Below are 18,970 nucleotides of genomic sequence, written 5' to 3' on the forward strand. Positions count from 1 at the left end.
AGGGAAACGACGTGAGTGAGGAGAGGAGAGACCGAGAGAGACAGAGCCAAGCAGCTGATTGACGCACATTACATGTGCAGCCTATGCATTTTCATGATAATAACTGTGAATAACTGCGAGAAAAGATTACATTGTACAGTATATGGGATGTGAATATTTTAACAGAAACGTAGCCCATATAAAAGGTATCCTATGTTCCAGGACCTCTTCATGGACAAATTAAGCACTGCTTAATCCCAAACACTGGAACTAAATTATTGTTTTTTGTTTTTTTTTGCACTCGCGTACTTTGAAGATTTGGAAATTATTTTATGAATCATATTCTTTTCTCTCCACTTTGGTGTTTTAATATCGACTTAATTTCTAATCTGATTTACCTTTCCGTTATTATTCTTCCATACCAGACTCAAGACAACATAACAGTCAGATGGGATCTCGGTCTCAATAAGAAGAGGATTGCTTATTTCACCCTTCCAAAGACAGACTCTGGTATTATTTTATAATCTTTTTAAGTACATTTACTCGTGTTTTACAATCTCTTGCATGTTCTACACCTTTGCCGATGATTGTATGTAGTAGATTCTTCAGATCTACTTTCTTTACAAACTCATCTTTTATTCTGTAGACATGCGGCTGATGCAGGGAGATGAGATCTGCCTCAGGTACAAAGGAGACCTGGCTCTTCCCTGGAAGGGCATTGGACATGTCATCAAAGTCCCTGACAGTATCCTTATGACCATTAACAAGAAAAAGACCAGTTTTCCCGTCTTATTTGCAGTGGTGTATCATTTTTGGTAAAGTAAATGACTGATATTTATTTACATCTGGTTACAGCTGTGTAAAGCTACAACAATGTGGGTTTACCTAGAGATGTCTCTGTTCAGACCCTGACGAGGAATAGGACAACCATAACATTCATCTGCTCATCATTTCCAAAACTGCTTATGACATAAATGCACATTTTATTTACCGGTAAGCTAATTCATAAATAAATTAACCTGGAAATGCAGACGTACTGGGAGCAAATTTAGATTTGGTTTGCAGGCACGTGTAGCTGCCATCCGTTTTAGCTCATTAAATATGCCCAAAGAGTCTTGGAAAGCCAATCAAATCAGTCTATTCTTGCAGAGAGCGTCTCTGGGCGGGGTTAACTCGATGATGACAGAGCGGTGATGTAATCTGGATGTAAACAGCGTAGGTGTCGGCAGCCGAGCAACTAACAGCCGTTTGAATCAGCTTTGGCATCGACGGTTACAGATTCAGAACAGAAAACGACACTCAGATCATTCTTTTGCAGCGTAGACGTATTTGCTGTTTTGCTGACAGGCCACTGCAAAAGTTTATCTCCCTCTTCTTCTACAGAAGTCCCTCTCCCGTTGACTCGTTTCCGTCCCTCTGAACACGTCACCTCGTTCGTTTCAGTGAACCCAGATTACAGTGCATGTAGCGAGCCCGTCACTTGAAAATATATAACTACCTTTATCCTTCATTTATGGTGCAGTGTCGCCTAGTGGATGATGTGACTGCAGATATCTGTAGCTTTCAATATCTCACAATGAATCAGGTCATCCTTCATCTTGTTTGATCCTCAGAATCACTGCAGCGTTCCCTGCATGACCTGGAAAAGCCAAAGTTTGTGAAACTCCATCCACAGGGACACAACATTAGAACTCTTAGTATTCTTAGAGTCATGTAATGGACACATTTTCTGTACTTACGCTTCGCTACGGGCTCACACACAGAAACAGACACATTTACCACGGCTCTGAAAATATGTTTCAGCTGGGGGACGCTGGAGGACAGATCTAATCCAGCTGTGGTCGAGGCTGTAAAATGTGTACTGAACGCCTTTTTCACTGATCGTGACTTTTCAACATAAATTAAGACAATATTATGAGCAGTGGTGTTGCTTAGCAACTAAAAACATCTGGAGCGGCTCGTTCATGAAACGTGTGCAGAACAAATTTGTACATGAACTGTTCTAGAGCAACAACCCTGTTTATCCCTTCCTCTAACCACATATTCATCTGGTGCAAATAAGGAGTGCAAATACAAATTGCTAATTATTTTTAAACTTTACAATGTTAAAGCTTTATCTTTTTGCAATATAAATGCGGATATAATACCTTTTTAAAAGATGCGTTTTGAACATGAGAATAAATTATAATGATATCTAGCTTCAGATCGTATTTCCTAAGATGTCGGTGGGTTGATTAATAATGCACTTGGTGTGCTGACAGGCACGCACGAGCAGGCTTGTAAATGAAGGCCGCGCAGCGACCCGGGCCATCGTAGATCACGCCCAGGGTGTCGTGAAGGCGGGGGGGGGGGTTGGGCACGGACACAAGCGGCACCACCTTTCTCCACGAGCTCAAGCAGGGCAGCAGGATGGCGCTGAACTCGCCGTGTCCTCAGTGCATCTGGTCATGTCATCATCAGCCGCACGGAGCGAAACCGATGGAAGCAGCATGTCACAGACGGAGGCATTTCCAATGCTCAGGCTGATTTGTTCTTTTATTTTTATATGCGTGTGTGTGTTTTTATAATAGATTGATGAGCAGATTAACGCCATTTACACATTTTTTTTTTCTTAATTCAACTTCAAATGAGTTTTATTTATAAAGCGTCTATTACCAAACAAATTGTCTCTAGGCGCTATTCAGAGACCCAGAACATGACCCCCGAGCAAGTATTAAAAGAAACTGGGAATTAAAAAAAAAACTTGTTGAGTCTACAGCTTAATTTGTTAAGTTTTGGGGTTTTTTGCGTTTTGTTTCTGAAACCTAAAAACCAAAGCCTAAATGATACACCAACTCATATCTGTAATAAACTGCAATACTGGTTATAGCCTGTTTTTAGATGGCTGACATTAAAGAGCATGAAGTCAGTTAGACATAGTATACCTGCAGTTTCCTTCCACGCTTCAGGAGCGATATGTTTCCTCGACCCGCCGCTCTAGACTACGGAGATGAGATAGCCATAGAGCTGAGGAGCAGCGCGGGCGTTCCCGTGGAGATCCCTCACAACTTTCAGGTTGACTTTGTCTGGAAGTCGACCTCCTTTGACAGGTATTCTGAAAGCAACATTGCCTTACGAACAGCAAGGCTGTGTGTCTGGGAAAATGTGTTGTTTTCTGTCTGTGTTTTGCATCTCTTTTATGAAGGATGCAGAGTGCCCTGAAAACGTTTGCCGTTGATGAAACGTCGGTCTCTGGATACATCTACCACAAACTGCTGGGACATGAGGTGGAGGATGTGGTGATGAAGTGCCAGCTGCCCAAGCGCTTCACCGTCCAAGGATTACCTGACCTCAACCACTCTCAGGTGGAGTAGACAGAAGGAAATAAGAATAATATATGAAACAGTTCTTGGCTATAACATCTCAGGACTTCGTACGTCTTAGAACTTTTGCGATCAGGGCTCACGTCATAATGGTTGATTGTATTGCAGGTGTATGCTGTGAAGACAGTGCTGCAACGCCCCCTCAGTCTGATCCAGGGCCCCCCTGGAACAGGAAAAACTGTTACCTCCGCCACCATTGTGTACCACTTGGCTAGACAAGGCAATGGGTAAGAAACGTGTACGTTTATATCTGGGCTTTGTTTTCATGTGTGGATTCTAGGGATGGGCGGTATGGACTAAAAAATGTATCACGATAATTTTCTGGCATTTATCGCGATAACGACAAAAATGACGATAAAAAAAATACCAATTCAACTCCACCTTTGTAACTATAAATCTATCACCACATTCAGTCTTTGGAGCCCCCAAAACACTGCTCTAAAAGAATACTGAATACTACTAAACTACACCAATTAAATTGAATTAATAAAAACCAATTAAATGAGTTACACCTGTACTGCAAAACTGTAATGACTCAGATCCGCCATGTTTGTTACACAAACACGTATCAACGGTATCTTTCTTTCTTTCTTTCTTTCTTTCTTTCTTTCTTTCTTTCTTTCTTTCTTTCTTTCTTTCTTTCTTTCTTTCTTTCTTTCTTTCTTTCTTTCTTTCTTTCTTTCTTTCTTTCTTTCTTTCTTTCTTTCTTTCTTTCTGGCTCATTTCTTTCTTCCTGGCTCATTTCTTTCTTCTTGGCTCCTTTCTTTCTTTCTTTCTTTCTTTCTTTCTTTCTTTCTTTCTTTCTTTCTTTCTTTCTTTCTTTCTTTCTTTCTTTCTTTCTTTCTTTCTTTCTTTCTTTCTTTCTTTCTTTCTTTCTTTCTTTCTTTCTTTCTTTCTTTCTTTCTTTCTTTCTTTCTTTCTTTCTTTCTGGCTCATTTCTTTCTTCCTGGCTCATTTCTTTCTTCTTGGCTCCTTTCTTTCTTTCTTTCTTTCTTTCTTTCTTTCTTTCTTTCTTTCTTTCTTTCTTTCTTTCTTTCTTTCTTTCTGGCTCATTTCTTTGTTTCTTTCTTTCTTTCTTTCTTTCTTTCTGGCTCATTTCTTTCTTTCTTCCATCCATCCATCCTTCCTTCCTTCCCTCCTTCCTTCCTTCCTTCCTTCCTTCCTTCCTTCCTTCCCTCCTTCCTTCCTTCCTTCCTTCCTTCCTTCACGTAAGTTGTGCGTGGATTTAACACAGAACCATAAATCAGCTTTACACAAAAACGTCATCAACAGGAATTTATCGTTTTTTCCGCGAGATGACAAATTCTTACCGTGGGGAATTTTTTTGACAGTATATCATGAACGGTAAAATATCGCCCATTCCTAGTGGATTCTATATTAATGACGGCTCAGCTTGTTCCTTGTTTCCTCTTTCATTCAGATCTACAATACCCCAGAGGTTATTGTAGATCAGTCGGGATCAAGATGATAATAACATCTTGAACCTGCCAACTGTTTTTAAGAATGGTGTTGATGCATTTTCTTTAAGATGATGCCTAACGTTTTCTTCTCCTCCTCCAGGCCAGTGCTGGTTTGTGCTCCGAGCAACATAGCTGTGGACCAGCTGACTGAGAAGATCCACCAGACGGGGCTCAAGGTGGTGAGGCTCTGCGCCAAAAGCAGGGAGGCCATAGACTCGCCCGTGTCCTTCCTGGCTCTGCACAGCCAGACCCGCAACATGGACAGGTAACACACAGAGACGAGGAAAACAAGTGATTTAAAATAACTGTCTCATGTAGACATGCATGTGTAAAGCAGTAAAAATATGAACGGAGAAGGTTTATAGAACCAGGATGTTCTAAAATAGCCTTCACTAGTAGGTACGAGGGCTGTCTCTTCCCCTCACTAGCCCCGATCACAGAGCCATTTCTTTACAAGTTTAAATAAAACATAAAAACTTGATAAAACTCGGCTGCAAAATGACTGTATTTCCATTCACATGCTCATTATGTAAAATGTTAGAAGTAAGGATAATAATAATGCTTTCTCCAGATAGCGATGGAGGCCCGGGAGCCCCTTCATTCAGTCAGGGTCATATCTATTTGTGCAGCCTCTCTACCTGTCGTTAACTTTCTCAGAAAAAGGAAACTGCTACAAATGCTTTTTAATTCAATCCCCTTTGGAGGCCGTCAGGTTTGAGGGACTTTACAAAGAGCAGTGGGTTCAAGACCTGCGAATGAGTGGTGTAATTTCTGGTGAGACATGCGAGGCATCCATTCATCCGGCGCCCCGGGCTCAGCACAGCTGCAGGAACGGTGATAAACCTCAGCGCCACACTGCGCACAGGCGCCACATTAGAAGTGGGATTGTCTTCTCATAGGTGAAACAAGTCAATGTTAGAAATAAAAATAAAAAAAAATATCCAACGTGAGGCCAAATCAAGATGTGCAAATAGTCTATCCTTGTTAACTCTGTTTACCCATAAATGTAAAACTGATATTTATTACACATGGCGCAAATGTTGCTTGTCCTGCAGGGCATTTCAAGTGTTATGTGTTTAAGTGTCTATTACAACATCCAAAACAGACATGTTGAAGTGTTAGAAGGAATATGTGCCTGTTGTCATGATGATGAACAAATGAATGTGGTCTGCTGGTTCTTCCTGTGGTTGTGGACGACCTGAGCTAGTCCAGGGTTTGCAGTTCTGTCTTTTCCACGCTGCAAGCAGGAAAACTCAGCATACATGATGCAGAGGTTACGAGCAAAGGGACAGCTGCATTATGATTGATATTGAAAGAGTCTCTGAGCTGTAAGCGTGGACAGGAACTCCGGCGTTTCGCCCTGGTCTTTGTCTCTGCTCTTTGAGAAGCTTGGCCAGCAGATCATCCTTTCCTACACTGCTGAGTAATTTTTCTGATATGTGGCATGTTTGGGGTTGAGGGGTGACACTCCCTTGAAAAGTGCTCCTGTTGATGCAGAAAACTGCCCTCACCAAAACGGTCACTTCATTCACAAGTCGCTCAAGGACATTTTGGTGAAAACATGGGTGGAAAGATATTTAAACTTCTTCCTTCCAACTCTCCATTTTGCTCCTACTCTACCTGTTTGACTCTCCTGGATTTGGGGAATCATTCCAGGTTTATTCGTTCTGTGAAAAACTCAGATGTTTGTAAGAGATACTACTGTAATCTCGACTTGTAACAACATGAGTATCATACTGTGACGATTTGGTTGATGTTGGCAGCATGCCAGAGCTTCAGAAGCTGCAGCAGCTGAAGGACGAGACTGGAGAGCTGTCCTCCTCCGACGAGAAACGCTACAGAGCTCTGAGACGCGCTGCTGAGAGAGAACTTCTCATGGTACGTCCAGTACATTTGTTAAATTCCTCATACTCACTGTTTCTGGGAGTGCTCCACACAGTAATGTCAACTTAAAGAGATTTTATTGGTTAATGTAAAGTCTGATCTTAAGCCATTCCACTCAGGAACTGAATAGTTTTCATTATTATTGTACCGTAATTGTTTTCAAAAGAATCGGTGTGTCATTTCTCTTTTGGCTTTGCCAGAATGCTGATGTGATCTGCTGCACGTGCGTCGGAGCAGGAGATCCTCGCCTGGCCAAACTGCAGTTCCGATCAATCCTGATTGACGAGAGCACCCAGGCCACCGAGCCCGAGTGCATGGTGCCTGTTGTTCTGGGAGCCAAACAAGTAAGAACTTGGCTGATTATCTTAAACATCTTGCAGCTTGGTGGCGTCCACATATTAGTCGTCTTCATGTTGTGATCGTCTGTTCCCATAGCTGATCCTGGTGGGCGATCACTGCCAGCTGGGGCCGGTGGTGATGTGTAAGAAGGCGGCTAAAGCCGGTCTCTCGCAGTCTCTGTTTGAACGGCTCGTGGTTCTGGGGATCCGGCCCATTCGTCTGCAGGTCCAGTACCGCATGCACCCGGCCCTCAGCGCTTTCCCCTCCAACATATTTTACGAGGGCTCTCTGCAGAACGGAGTCACTGCTGGTAAGAATACATTTGAGGTTTTCAGCAATATTGTTTACCCTTTGCAATCAATAGTTGCAGAAAGTTTTACCGTATTGTCCCGAATATAAGACGACCCCGATTATAAGACGACCCCCTCTTTTTCAAGACTCAAGTTTGAAGAAAGACTTTTTGAACACCAAATTCAATTTTTATACAGAAAATAATTACAGTACATCTGAAACAAATGATTATAACAATATATTCGAGAGAAAAAGCATGTTATTTTGACTATTTGAAATCATCTTCTTGAAGTTTGCATCATAACTTCTCCTCAGCTGCCGGTTTACCTGCCGAACTTCCACCCTCTTTTCTCCGGATTGTCGCTACGTTTCTCCCCTTTCTGTTATCTCTTCTCTTATTTTCTTCTCTTTTCTTTCTTATACTATTTTTTTATTTTTCTTCTTCGTGACAGGGGTTCGCTTTGGCCTGGGGAGTTAAGTTCAGCATTCGCTTTAAAGATATCGGCGCCATCTAGCATTGTGAATGGGTATAACGTTTAGACCCCGAATGTAAGACGACGCCCACTTTTTCAGTCTTATTTCAATGCAAAAAACACCGTCTTATATTCGGGCCTATACGGTACTTGAGTTCTTCCAGGTTTTTATCTTCTCTCTAATGGTCTCGTGATACGTTTAAAACATTCAGAAACATAGTTCCTTGGGATGACAAGAGCTTTTCATGGCTTCTATTCTTGTTTGAGGAGACAATGTCTGTTTCTATCATATTGGCACCACAGGAACTGAGGACGATACCGATTTGTGGAGTTCTTCTTGTAGGTTCTCTGTTTAGAAACTCTCCCCAGAGAAACTAGCCGTAACGTATCCGTGCAGTGATTGGTCGAGGCAGTCCCAGGGTTTTGGATGTTCGCTCCACTCTACCCCTCAGCTAATGTCACAGCTTTAAGCTGACTCGCAAAGTAAAATGTGGACACATGACTTTCATTATGACGCTCATTCATTGCAGTATGGGAGAGCACGGAGCATTAACACACCAAACCACACAAAACTGAGCTCAAATAACCACACACCAATCTGATTATTCAGAATCATGTTGCCGTTCCCCGGTATTGGCTGGATGAACCCTGAGCATCATCGTTGTTTCATTCCCTTGTGCCTTTTTAAGCTTTTAATAACTGAAGTTAAGGATTGCTTTGTCCGCTACCTTTCAATGGTTCTTGAAAGTAGAAATGCTGTTGCTGCTAATGCTACATGTCGGGACACATAGGAAAAAGGGCTGGGGGAATAAATGAGTATAAATCATCAAACGGAGTACTGGCAGAGCGCTATTAACCCCTGAAGCCGTACAGGACCGGGTTCAGGGCTGGAAAGACTGGTACTGTAAATAACTGTCCCTGAGAAGGTCAAGACAGGCTGTAATTGTCTCTTATTCAAAGTTTCCAAAAGACTAATTCATCAACATTCCAACTGTATGCAGTTGAACAGCAATTATGTGTTTTAGTAAAAATGGAAATGGCAGTGAGGGTTGAAATTCAGCTGTTTGTATAATTATACAGGAATAAATTAAACAAGCTTCCCCTGCTGTTGATAGCAAGCATTTAATCAAACGTATAGCTTTTTCTTTCAATTTGATACATTTTACATTTTTGTTTGTTTGTTTCAGTTATCAAATGTGTTTTTGTCTTTTTATTTAAATCCTAAAGTAGTGACTGCTAAGAAAAGCAGCAAATATTGTTTTTGGTTGATTTCAGCTTTTTTGGGTTCATCGGCAGGAGCTAATGGAGGCAAATCTGTTCCCATCAGTACCGTGGTCTGTGCTGCCTTTTAGTGGGTGAATGGTGGCACTACATGTGATGATACTTATACACGTTTCTATATTCCCATTTTTAATATATTATTTAGGGTCTTTGCTACCTGTACAAACCAATCATATGAATAGATACTTTAAAGTTGTCAAGCTGTTTTTGAGTATGTCTGTTTAGGCAAGCAAGATCTCACAGAACCCCTCAAGCTAACTATTTTTTAATATATAAATTAATGGAACTACTAATAAAGTTGCTGTTGAAACCAAAACAAAGACCAAGAACAAAACATTCCAACTTGTGAGCGAATGCAGCTTGATAATTGGAGTAATTCTGCTGAGGGATGTACCGATCCCAGCTCAATTACTTCAGTCCAATTTTATTCACATAGCAGCTGTTACAATACAAATTGTCCCAAGGCGCTTTCCAGAGACCCAGGACATGACCCTCGAGTAATTATTACATAAACAATGGGAGGGAAAATCTCCCCTTTAGGAGGGAATAAACCTTAATCTGGACCTGGATCATAAGGGTGGGGGGGTAATTATCCTCTTCTAGTCCTGTCCTGTAGCTGCAGCTATGGCAACTATCCGAGCAGCTCAGTAAATTAGATTTTTTTCAAATCTTGGAGACCTCAGATATAAAGACAGGCTAATGTTTACTTAGAAGTTATTTATTAAAATTTTTCCCAAAGTTTTTGAACTTGTAAAAACTTCAGGCATTAAAATATATGGTCCCAAGCATAGAAAAGGTGGTTAATTTCATGACATGTTTCCTTTTAAAAATGTTAACAAAACATTTTATAAACCAGCTGAAGGTGGAGTCCAGATATGTGGATGCAACAGTCGTTGTGACGCGTACCAACCATCAGCATGTAACCTGGAAAAAAAGGTGCTGGTAACAAATGGAATGTGTACCGGCTTTAAGCAGTTAACCTGCAGCCTACATTAGCTGTGGCAAGAGGTGAGACGCACCCAAGACAGGTTACGAGTCCATCACAGGTTCACGCAGACACGCAGAGAGAAACATGTACTCGCATGGGACATTTAAATCAGCCGTGAACCTGCATGACTTTGATCTGTGGAGAGTAACTGATGTGCAAAGACAATTCCTGAGCAGAAATGGCAAAAACACATAATATGATTAGTTACGTTAGGTTAGCGGGTTAGTTAGGTAGTGGTTAACTGTCAGGTATGTGTTTGGACCAAATAGTCCTGGAGGATTCTTATTAAACCTATAAGATTTTAATATCATCCCTTCTTGAACCCAGCGGGGAAATTCAGCAACATTTACCAACGATTGTTGTTGTAAATCAGGCTTCCTCAACCTGTGAAATAAAGTTTCCTGAGAAATTTTAAATTGTGCATATTTAAAACTATCTTTTTTTAAATAGTGACGTTATAAAAACACATTTAGAAAGGTAATCTTTTTGCAAAGCAGACAACACCGTTTAAGATTAAGCCCTAAAGGTTCCAGCGCCGTGTACGACACCGATGTTTGTGGTTTACATGAATACCCGGTCTTTAAACTTCAACATGACTCGTAAGAACTCAATCAACAACCATCATCCGGTGCCAAAGCTCATGATCACACAGCACCCAGGCCGGACTGGAGGTCAGACGTGTTTGTTCTCTCCTCAGCTGACCGGGTGAAAAAAGCCTTCGACATCCAGTGGCCACAAGCTGACAAGCCCATGTTCTTCTACGTCACGCAAGGCCAGGAGGAGATCGCCAGCTCTGGGACGTCGTACCTCAACAGGTCTGAGCTGTCTCAGCGTCTTATCCCTCCATGTCTTTTCAAGAAAATATCTCAGATATCTCACACATATTTTCAGGTTTTTTATAACTATTATCTGAATTTCTTTAAACCGTTTTCTGATGTACTTCATAAAATCATTCAAAGTACCTGAAAATGCTTCAGTGACTTTTAGCGTTTAAGTCCCAAATAATTAGTTTGCGTAAATGCCTGTTTTCTTTTTTCTTAACCCGTTTTTCGATGTAGAACTGAAGCTGCCAATGTGGAGAAGATCACGACGAGACTGTTGAAGGCTGGAGCCAAACCGGGTCAGATCGGCATCATTACCCCGTATGAGGGACAGAGGTCCTACCTGGTCCAGTACATGCAGTTCAGCGGCTCCCTGCACACCAAGCTCTACCAGGTACACTGACCAGTACCGTCTTACCCTTTAACACAGGCATGGAAGACTAATCAAATATTACATTTCTAACCCAGTGAGGTGTGAGGTGTGATCCAGTTTGGTTTTTGAAGGATATTTTTAATCCCAGAATGGGCCGCAGCGCTCCTGGAGGAGCCACTGTCACTGGATAGAGTAGCCAGGATTTCCAGCTGCTTGCTCGGCATCACTGCTGTCCTTAGTGAGACCCGGGGCTCAGTCAGGGGTCGGGCCGGGCCTTTAGGAGGCTGACGTGATCCCTGGGTGTAGCTACTGAGACCCAGGCCTCGTCACATACTTTATATCCTAAGCAGAGGTGTCAAAAGTATTCACATTCATTACTCAGGTAGAAGTATAGATGCTAGAGTTTAAAAATACTCCTGTAGAAGTTGAAGTATCAACTCAAGTTTTTTACTCAAGTAAAAGTATAAAAGTACTGGTTTCAAAACTACTTAAAGTATAAAAGTAAAAGTAATGTAAGGGGGGAAAAAGCCATTGAAAATGAATGCATCTTAGTATAATGCAAATATATTAAAGAACCATATATGTGTACTATTGAGCATTAACATGTGTTTCAGAGAGCAGGAGATATGATGACTAGTTGCCTATAAGTATTGTAATGGTGCAAAAAGTCAAACTTCAGAGGCATGTTATCATTTATCCTAACCTTTATTGGAATGTTCATCCAAGTTTAGTTGCAGGAATCTGAGGGAACGGATGTAAGAACAAAACTGGACAAGAACATCTGAAACAACCACAACCAAATTCACTCTATTCGGATGGAGCAATTTAACTGGATAGTTTTTTTTAAAGGCCGAAATGAAATAGAGTAACAAGGCTGTTTTTAAAATGTAAGGAGTAAAAAGTACAGATAATTGCGTGAAAATGTAAGGAGTAAAAGTAAAAAGTCGTCTGAAAAATAATTACTCCAGTGAAGTATAGATAACCAAAATTTCTACTTAAGTAAGGTAACAAAGTATTTGTACTTCGTTACTTGACACCTCTGATCCTAAGATATGAAATCACTTCTTTTGGTTCCCTGTGCAGGAGGTGGAAATAGCCAGTGTGGACGCTTTCCAAGGCAGAGAGAAAGACTTCATCATCTTGTCTTGCGTGAGGGCGAACGAGCACCAAGGCATTGGTTTCCTTAATGATCCCCGCCGTCTCAACGTTGCTCTTACCAGAGCCAGGTAACTTTTCAACTCCTAACATTGATCCTGTGACTCTTTAGACTACTTAACTTGCTAATGATTCCTGTACATGATGTTTTTCTTCCTGGTAGGTATGGGGTGATCATTGTGGGGAACCCCAAAGCTCTGTCCAAGCAGCCTCTGTGGAACCACCTGCTAAATTACTACAAGGAGCAGAAGGTGCTGGTCGAGGGGCCGATCAACAACCTGAGAGAGAGTCTGATGCAGTTCAGCAAGCCCCGCAAGCTGGTCAACACCATCAACCCCGTGAGCTTCACCTGTTTTCTACTGCTTAACTGCACGCATGAAGCCTTTCTAACTCCTTTATGAATTATTAGTTTCCCATTGGAAGTGGAAAATGTGTAAATGTACTTCAAAAATGTAATCTTAAACTTCTAGCAGTCTAATGAATTAAAAGCATTGTGTGTTTGTTTTTCAGGGGGGTCGATTCATGAGTTCAGTCATGTATGACGCCAAGGAGGTGCTGAGCTCTGGATCTGTTTGTGACCGCAGCAGCAACGGTGATAAATTATTCCTTCTTTTTTCAGTTTTCTTTCAACATTTGCATTTGAAAACTGATAAAAAGGTTGAAATTGGCTTTCGCGGTTTTGTCATGTAAATTTAACGTGAGTTAGTGACGTTTCAGCTGCAACGAGCCCCATTCACATTATTTAAAAGGAAGTGGAGATGACGTGCTTTTTGATCCCACTGCAGGACGCACGTCCAACATGTATTTCCACACCCATGACCAGATCGGTGTGATCGGCACCGGGCCCGGTCCCATGTCGTCCATGAACATCCCCATCCCCTTCAACCTGGTGATGCCCCCTCTCAGTCCCTCGGGGTACCTGGGACAGTTGAACATTGCAGGTGAGGTGATGATTTTCCCCGTTATTCTACCTCAGGAGTTCTTACAGTTGAAGTTGCTTTCGTCAACGAAAATTATGACTAAATATCATCGTCAACGAACCTTTATCACCTGAGGAAAACATGACGAGACGCAACAAAAAGGCTGGACATGTGACTATAACGATAATTAAATATATAATGCAATATCGTAGACTAATAAAAACAAGACTAAAATGTAGATTAAAAAATAAAAACTATGCTAAAATGTGTCGAAATGTTCTAGGAGAAGATCCTAAATCTCCATGTTTTCAGTAGTTTCCTCTGGTTTAGTTCTGCTGCTGGGTGACGTTAGTCCTCAATCCCAGTCGCTGCAGCGGGGAATCAGATCCAGAAGATGCAGCTGCAGAGTTAGAGGCTGATGCCGTTAACGCAGAGCTCTAGGTTCACGTTATTAAAAACAAAGTTACATAGAGAAACGCGGGGATCTGCTCTGGGGCTGGGAGAAGAAGAAGAACCATCTTTGGATACACTTTCCTACATAGACGTGGAAAAGAAAACCCAATGTGTCGTCGAAAAAGAAAAAAACGTGGAGAAATGCGGAAAAATAAATATGTTGTAAACTTAAATTAGAGTCTTCTGTATCTGGAATGAATGTATTCTTGAGTCTATAAGGTAACAATAATATAATAATAAGATAACCTTGTTTGAATTGCTCAGTCTTTTAGTCGGCTGAAACTTGACACGACTTAAAGGAGAATTAACGTGACTAAAACTAATAAAAACTAAACTGATATCTTGATCAAAGACTAGACTGAAACTAAAATAGAAAAAGGCTGTCAAAAACAACACTACTTCCAGTAACCACCTGCATGTTTTTCTGTTGTGACAACCTTACTGATGGTGTTTTCTGACCTAATGTCGTCTCAGGTGAAGGGATGAAGAGCAAGCCAGGCGGTGGTGGCACTCGAGGCAGCCGTCAAAGAGGCCGTGGCAACATGGGGAACCACGGTGCGGCGGGTGGAGGGGGGGAGCAGCACGGGGGCCACATGAGCGGCAGCCAGGCCAGCCAGGACCACGGCTCCCAGCCCTTCTCCCAGGGGCCGCTCACGCAGGCCTACATGAGCCAGCCGTCCCAGATGAGCCAGCCCGGACTCTCCCAGCCTGAACTCTCACAGGTCTGTTCGCTTCACCACGACCAAGCGGTTCCACTAGGCTTCTGTTTAAATCATTTTGCATTCTCCATTTACACTCAGAACTATTTATTGTCCATTTAAATACATCGAAAATCAGTTAGATATTTAAAGCATCTTGGGGAACTTACAACTTACTCAATGTTGTCAGGCATTATGAGGCCATATAGGCTGTAGCAGGACTTTAATTATCCTTTTACTTCACTCAGGGGGGATCTTTGACTCTATTTGTAACTTGTGGTTATTTGGAGCCATTCAGACATATTCAAGGTTGAATTAAACTACATGAAAGGGATAAACCCAATAATTTAGCACTGATGGTCTGAATGTGTCCACACCGCTGAAGCGGGCCAAGGTCACTATAGACCCCAGTATGATTAATGATAATCCCTTAAAACTTGTAAAGCATGTGTCTAGCCTGTGACAACGTTTGTGATCCTACAAGCTTTTAATAACATACAATTAAGGAAACTAAAACTTAACGAATTTTATTCCAGCCCACTGTTTCTTAAAAGTTATGCAATACGTACGTAAGGTACGCAATATTTCTCCAGACTGCCACAATGCAAAGTGATATAACACATGATGTAATAATAATAATAATAATCATAATAATAATAATTAGGATTATTATAATTACTGTAATGATAATAAAAACACTCCTTCAGAGATAGCTGGTGACTTGTGGGCAGACTTGTCTTTTTCAACATATGACTTGATAAAATAAGTCTCTTCAATAATACGGACGATGCAGTCGTATGAAGAAGATCTCTGTCTAGAGAAATAGGATTTTGTTTGTTTGTTTCTTTTCATCTAACTTTATTTTATAAACCACTTTTGCTTTAGCTCCTAAATGGCTCTTTGGACAGAAGACAAGGCATTAACATGCTCAAGATTCACACAGCATTTGTAAATCAGCCAGGAAAAAGTAGTTTTTTAGTGATAAGATGATTTATGTGCAATTTACTCTCTGATTTGTGAAGATTTCATGAATGAGACCCAACGTGTGACCTATCACGCACACAAGTGAGCACAGATGAGCACAGATGAGCACACACAGTCCACCAGAGCGTTCATTCAGGAACCAGCGACAAATATGGAAACAGAGACGGCAGCATAGTGCTGAGGTTTATCCAGGTTTGTTTTGGTTTTTTTCTCCATCACAGGAGAGTTTCCTTGGAGACGAGTTCAAGTCCCAGATGGATGTGGCTTTGTCCCAGGACTCCACCTACCAGGGGGAGCGGGCCTACCAGCCTGGTGGCGTGGCCGGACTATCCCAGTACTAGCCTGTAAGACACATAAACACGGGCGTCTGGTGGCATTTGTAGATGGAATATAACACTCAGCTGGCTCTCGGTGCCTTTGATGACTCTTAACTTGTCATGGTTTTATTATTCTTGTCTTGCAGGTTGCTGGAACGGAGCTAGGCCTGTTAGTTCAATGGTATTTTATTCTGGGTATTAACCATAAAACATGGATTCCCGTTTTCCACTGCTACAACTGAAGCACCACTGTGTGAACGTGACAGGAGAGAGATTGAGAAACCGACCAATCACAAGCCTGATGGCAAAAATAGGAGTAGAGCTGGACAGGAAGAGGGCGAGACGGAGAGAGTGGGAGGCGAGAGGCGAGAGGAGAGAGCGCTGCTGCTCACACGAGAAGACATGGTGGGGGAGGAAGCTGTGGTCCTCAGAGCAGCAGAGGTGGAGGCCACGTCTTCAGCCGGTCCAGGACGGAGAAACATCTGAATGGTTCTGTTGGAGGGAAAGAGGCAACAGCACCGTTTTTGGTCTCGCGGCCCATAATGCCTCAGGAGCTCCAGAAGTGATTGAGGGGAAGATGGAAAAGAAGTGCTTCATGAACAACTCCTCCTAACTCAACAGGAGGTCCTCCGAGACTCGGAGTGAGACAGAACATAGAGATGCAGGTCCTCGAGTCGGTTGTCATAGCAACTCTTTAAAACCCAGCGCTTGAGCCGAGGCTCTGCATTTGATCACAGCTGAGCATCCAGACGACGCGGGAACGCTGACGTGCTCGTGACGTTACGCCTCAAGGAGTTTTATTGAAACTTGAGGATCGCACAGTCATGTGTCCCTTGTTTTTGTCTGAACTTTGAGAAAAGCTTTTGGAACAAAGGCTTGTTTCCCTGAGGCGCTCAGTGATGTCCGCTAACGTTTGTAGAAGTCTTCCTCAGCAGCTCTTTCTGTGGACGGCTCAAAAACGAGAGCAGAGTCTGAGTAAAAGACAACCAGGTCTGATCTTCAGTGTTTCAGATCTGAGCTCCGGAGATTTCTATTCTCTTCTCACATCTTATAATGAATAAAAGCATCATAACCAGCTTATTAATGAATGAAGGTGTCCTTTCTTTTCTGCTGAGTGACTAAAGCTAGTACGTAGAAATTATGTTTACCACACACAGTATAGCCAGACACTGATAATAAACATTGCCTGGAGGTGCCTTGCTCAGAGCCGCCGCAGCCCTCCAGTTATGTGTCAAAAGCGTGATAAGATCATTAGTGTGAATGTTCAGAGCCAACCGCAGTGCTGAGACACGAAACCCTTCGTAAAAGATAACGTGACCTCAAGGTTTCGTGCTTGTTTCCGGGCGCGTGACACCACTACTCACAGATCATCTTAGAGCTGGTACTTGGATCAGCGGGTGGAGCGTTCCATGTTTGATCCCCGACCCTCCGACACGCCGCAGGGTCCTGGGGTTGGACACTGAACCCCATGTTGCGCCACATTGTTCAGGCTGTGATTATAACAACAAGGCAGGACTTAGATATGCATACATGTAAAGAACAACAGTGCGAGTGTGTGAATAGAGATGAGACTGTAAAGCACTTAGGAGAACCCCAGATATGGTTAATAAAGTTAAATATGGTGCATAATTAACGTTTTCTCTCATTCACACTTGTTTAACAAGCACGTACTTATACAGCAGATGATGATGATGATGTCTGTTACTGGGCCATCTTACATCTGAAACTTTTCTTAATTTAACATATTGCATCTTGTAAATTGTTAGTTGATGAATCAGAGTAGAATATTTCCTTCAAGTGTTCAGACGACGATAGAAAAAGAAATTAAAAGGATAATCAGGTATTAGTAGGATAGGTTATTAACCCCAGTGATGAATTAGTGTGTTTTAGATGACATCAAATTAATATCCGTAGCCCTCTCAGCTGTAGATGATCTAGTTTTCCAGATGTATTTCTCCCCAATAACATCACAATTTCACCTATAGATAAATATATTTACATTACATTATTACATTTATAACTTTTGCATGTATTCAAAGTGGTTGTCTTTCTAATATTATACTCATAACTTTATCTTGTTCTTGTATTTTTTCCTGTTTAAATCTATCAGAGCTACATGTGTGAAATATTTCTGCCTGGCTGACTCAAAAATGAATAAAAGTTTGCTTTTGTTTGCACCTTCACTGCGATTTCCGTCAGTTCTTTGGTTAGTTAACAAGATGAATGATAATCATTCAGAAGCGGCTGTCCCGAGCGCACCTGCAGGTCCGACTGGCTGCGTGCACATGGGACGGTTCGGCGCCAGGTGGGTTTGTATTTATTTGTATTTACTTATTTATTTGACAGGGACAATGCAGTCAAACATAGATACAGGCTTGCAGCTGATGTGATGCAGTTAGTACTAATTCTCAACTCCAGTCCCCAGTTGGGCTCTTCCACAACATTGCAGTACAATATAAAATTCATATACATCAATTAAAAAGACCATACAATTCAATAATACAATATTGCATTTACATGATATAAAACCTTCCCTCACTCACCAGTGGTGCCGCCAGGGGTGGCCATGGCCCCCCCTACAAATTTGCTGGCCACCCCACTTGCCTCAATTAAAAAAACAAAAAACAGCACTTGCCGGTCACATAGATTCTATCATCAGGTATGTGTTTCATCCCAAATCATTCGGGCCAAATGCATATCAGTAGGTGTTTCTTACAACAGTATAATAAAATCCTGTAATGATGTCTTCAGAATCAGAAAAGGGTTTATTGCCAAGTTTGTTAACACACACAAGGAATTTGTTGTGGTGATGAGTGCAATACAATACAAATATTAAAAAAAATATATAAGAGATAAAATAAAATGTATAAACAATAAAATAAAATGTATAAACAGAAATGTACAATATGAGGTTTAAAGTGCCGAATGAGTCTGTACAAAAAGTGACATAGGACAGATAAAATGTATAGACAGAAATGTACAAATGAGGTTTTTAAAGTGCCGGATATCAGTCTTTTAGTTTTGGTGTCCACTCCAACAATTTAAGTGGCCCCATCTTTCACCCCTATGAAAAAGTTTTGGAGGTGCCCCTGTCACTCACTCTCCCACACAAATACACACACTATTTACAGGTGAGTACAGTTTAGATGTTTCTTTAACCAGGTTTTAGTTTTTGGTGATGAACATGTTAAA

At 41.6% G+C, this 18,970-nt stretch overlaps 1 protein-coding gene across 1 annotated transcript in view; it reads left to right on the plus strand.

Moving 5' to 3' along the window:
• The window catches only part of LOC133452930 (regulator of nonsense transcripts 1-like), a 33,883-nt gene extending 16,428 nt beyond the window's left edge, over window positions 1–17,455 (plus strand). The window contains exons 7-24 of the mRNA XM_061732694.1: window positions 405–489; window positions 626–724; window positions 2,960–3,068; window positions 3,164–3,323; window positions 3,450–3,568; window positions 4,902–5,066; window positions 6,565–6,679; window positions 6,886–7,029; window positions 7,121–7,334; window positions 10,755–10,872; window positions 11,116–11,272; window positions 12,335–12,477; window positions 12,570–12,744; window positions 12,917–12,998; window positions 13,192–13,347; window positions 14,254–14,501; window positions 15,683–15,805; window positions 15,925–17,455. Coding sequence (XP_061588678.1) covers window positions 405–489; window positions 626–724; window positions 2,960–3,068; window positions 3,164–3,323; window positions 3,450–3,568; window positions 4,902–5,066; window positions 6,565–6,679; window positions 6,886–7,029; window positions 7,121–7,334; window positions 10,755–10,872; window positions 11,116–11,272; window positions 12,335–12,477; window positions 12,570–12,744; window positions 12,917–12,998; window positions 13,192–13,347; window positions 14,254–14,501; window positions 15,683–15,802 — 2,409 coding nt within the window. The 3' untranslated portion in view covers window positions 15,803–15,805; window positions 15,925–17,455. The remainder of the gene's footprint in view (window positions 1–404; window positions 490–625; window positions 725–2,959; window positions 3,069–3,163; window positions 3,324–3,449; window positions 3,569–4,901; window positions 5,067–6,564; window positions 6,680–6,885; window positions 7,030–7,120; window positions 7,335–10,754; window positions 10,873–11,115; window positions 11,273–12,334; window positions 12,478–12,569; window positions 12,745–12,916; window positions 12,999–13,191; window positions 13,348–14,253; window positions 14,502–15,682; window positions 15,806–15,924) is intronic.
• The last annotated feature ends 1,515 nt before the right edge of the window (window positions 17,456–18,970 follow it).

Source organism: Cololabis saira, chromosome 10 (assembly GCF_033807715.1).
Source record: "Cololabis saira isolate AMF1-May2022 chromosome 10, fColSai1.1, whole genome shotgun sequence".
Classification (NCBI taxonomy): domain Eukaryota; kingdom Metazoa; phylum Chordata; class Actinopteri; order Beloniformes; family Belonidae; genus Cololabis; species Cololabis saira.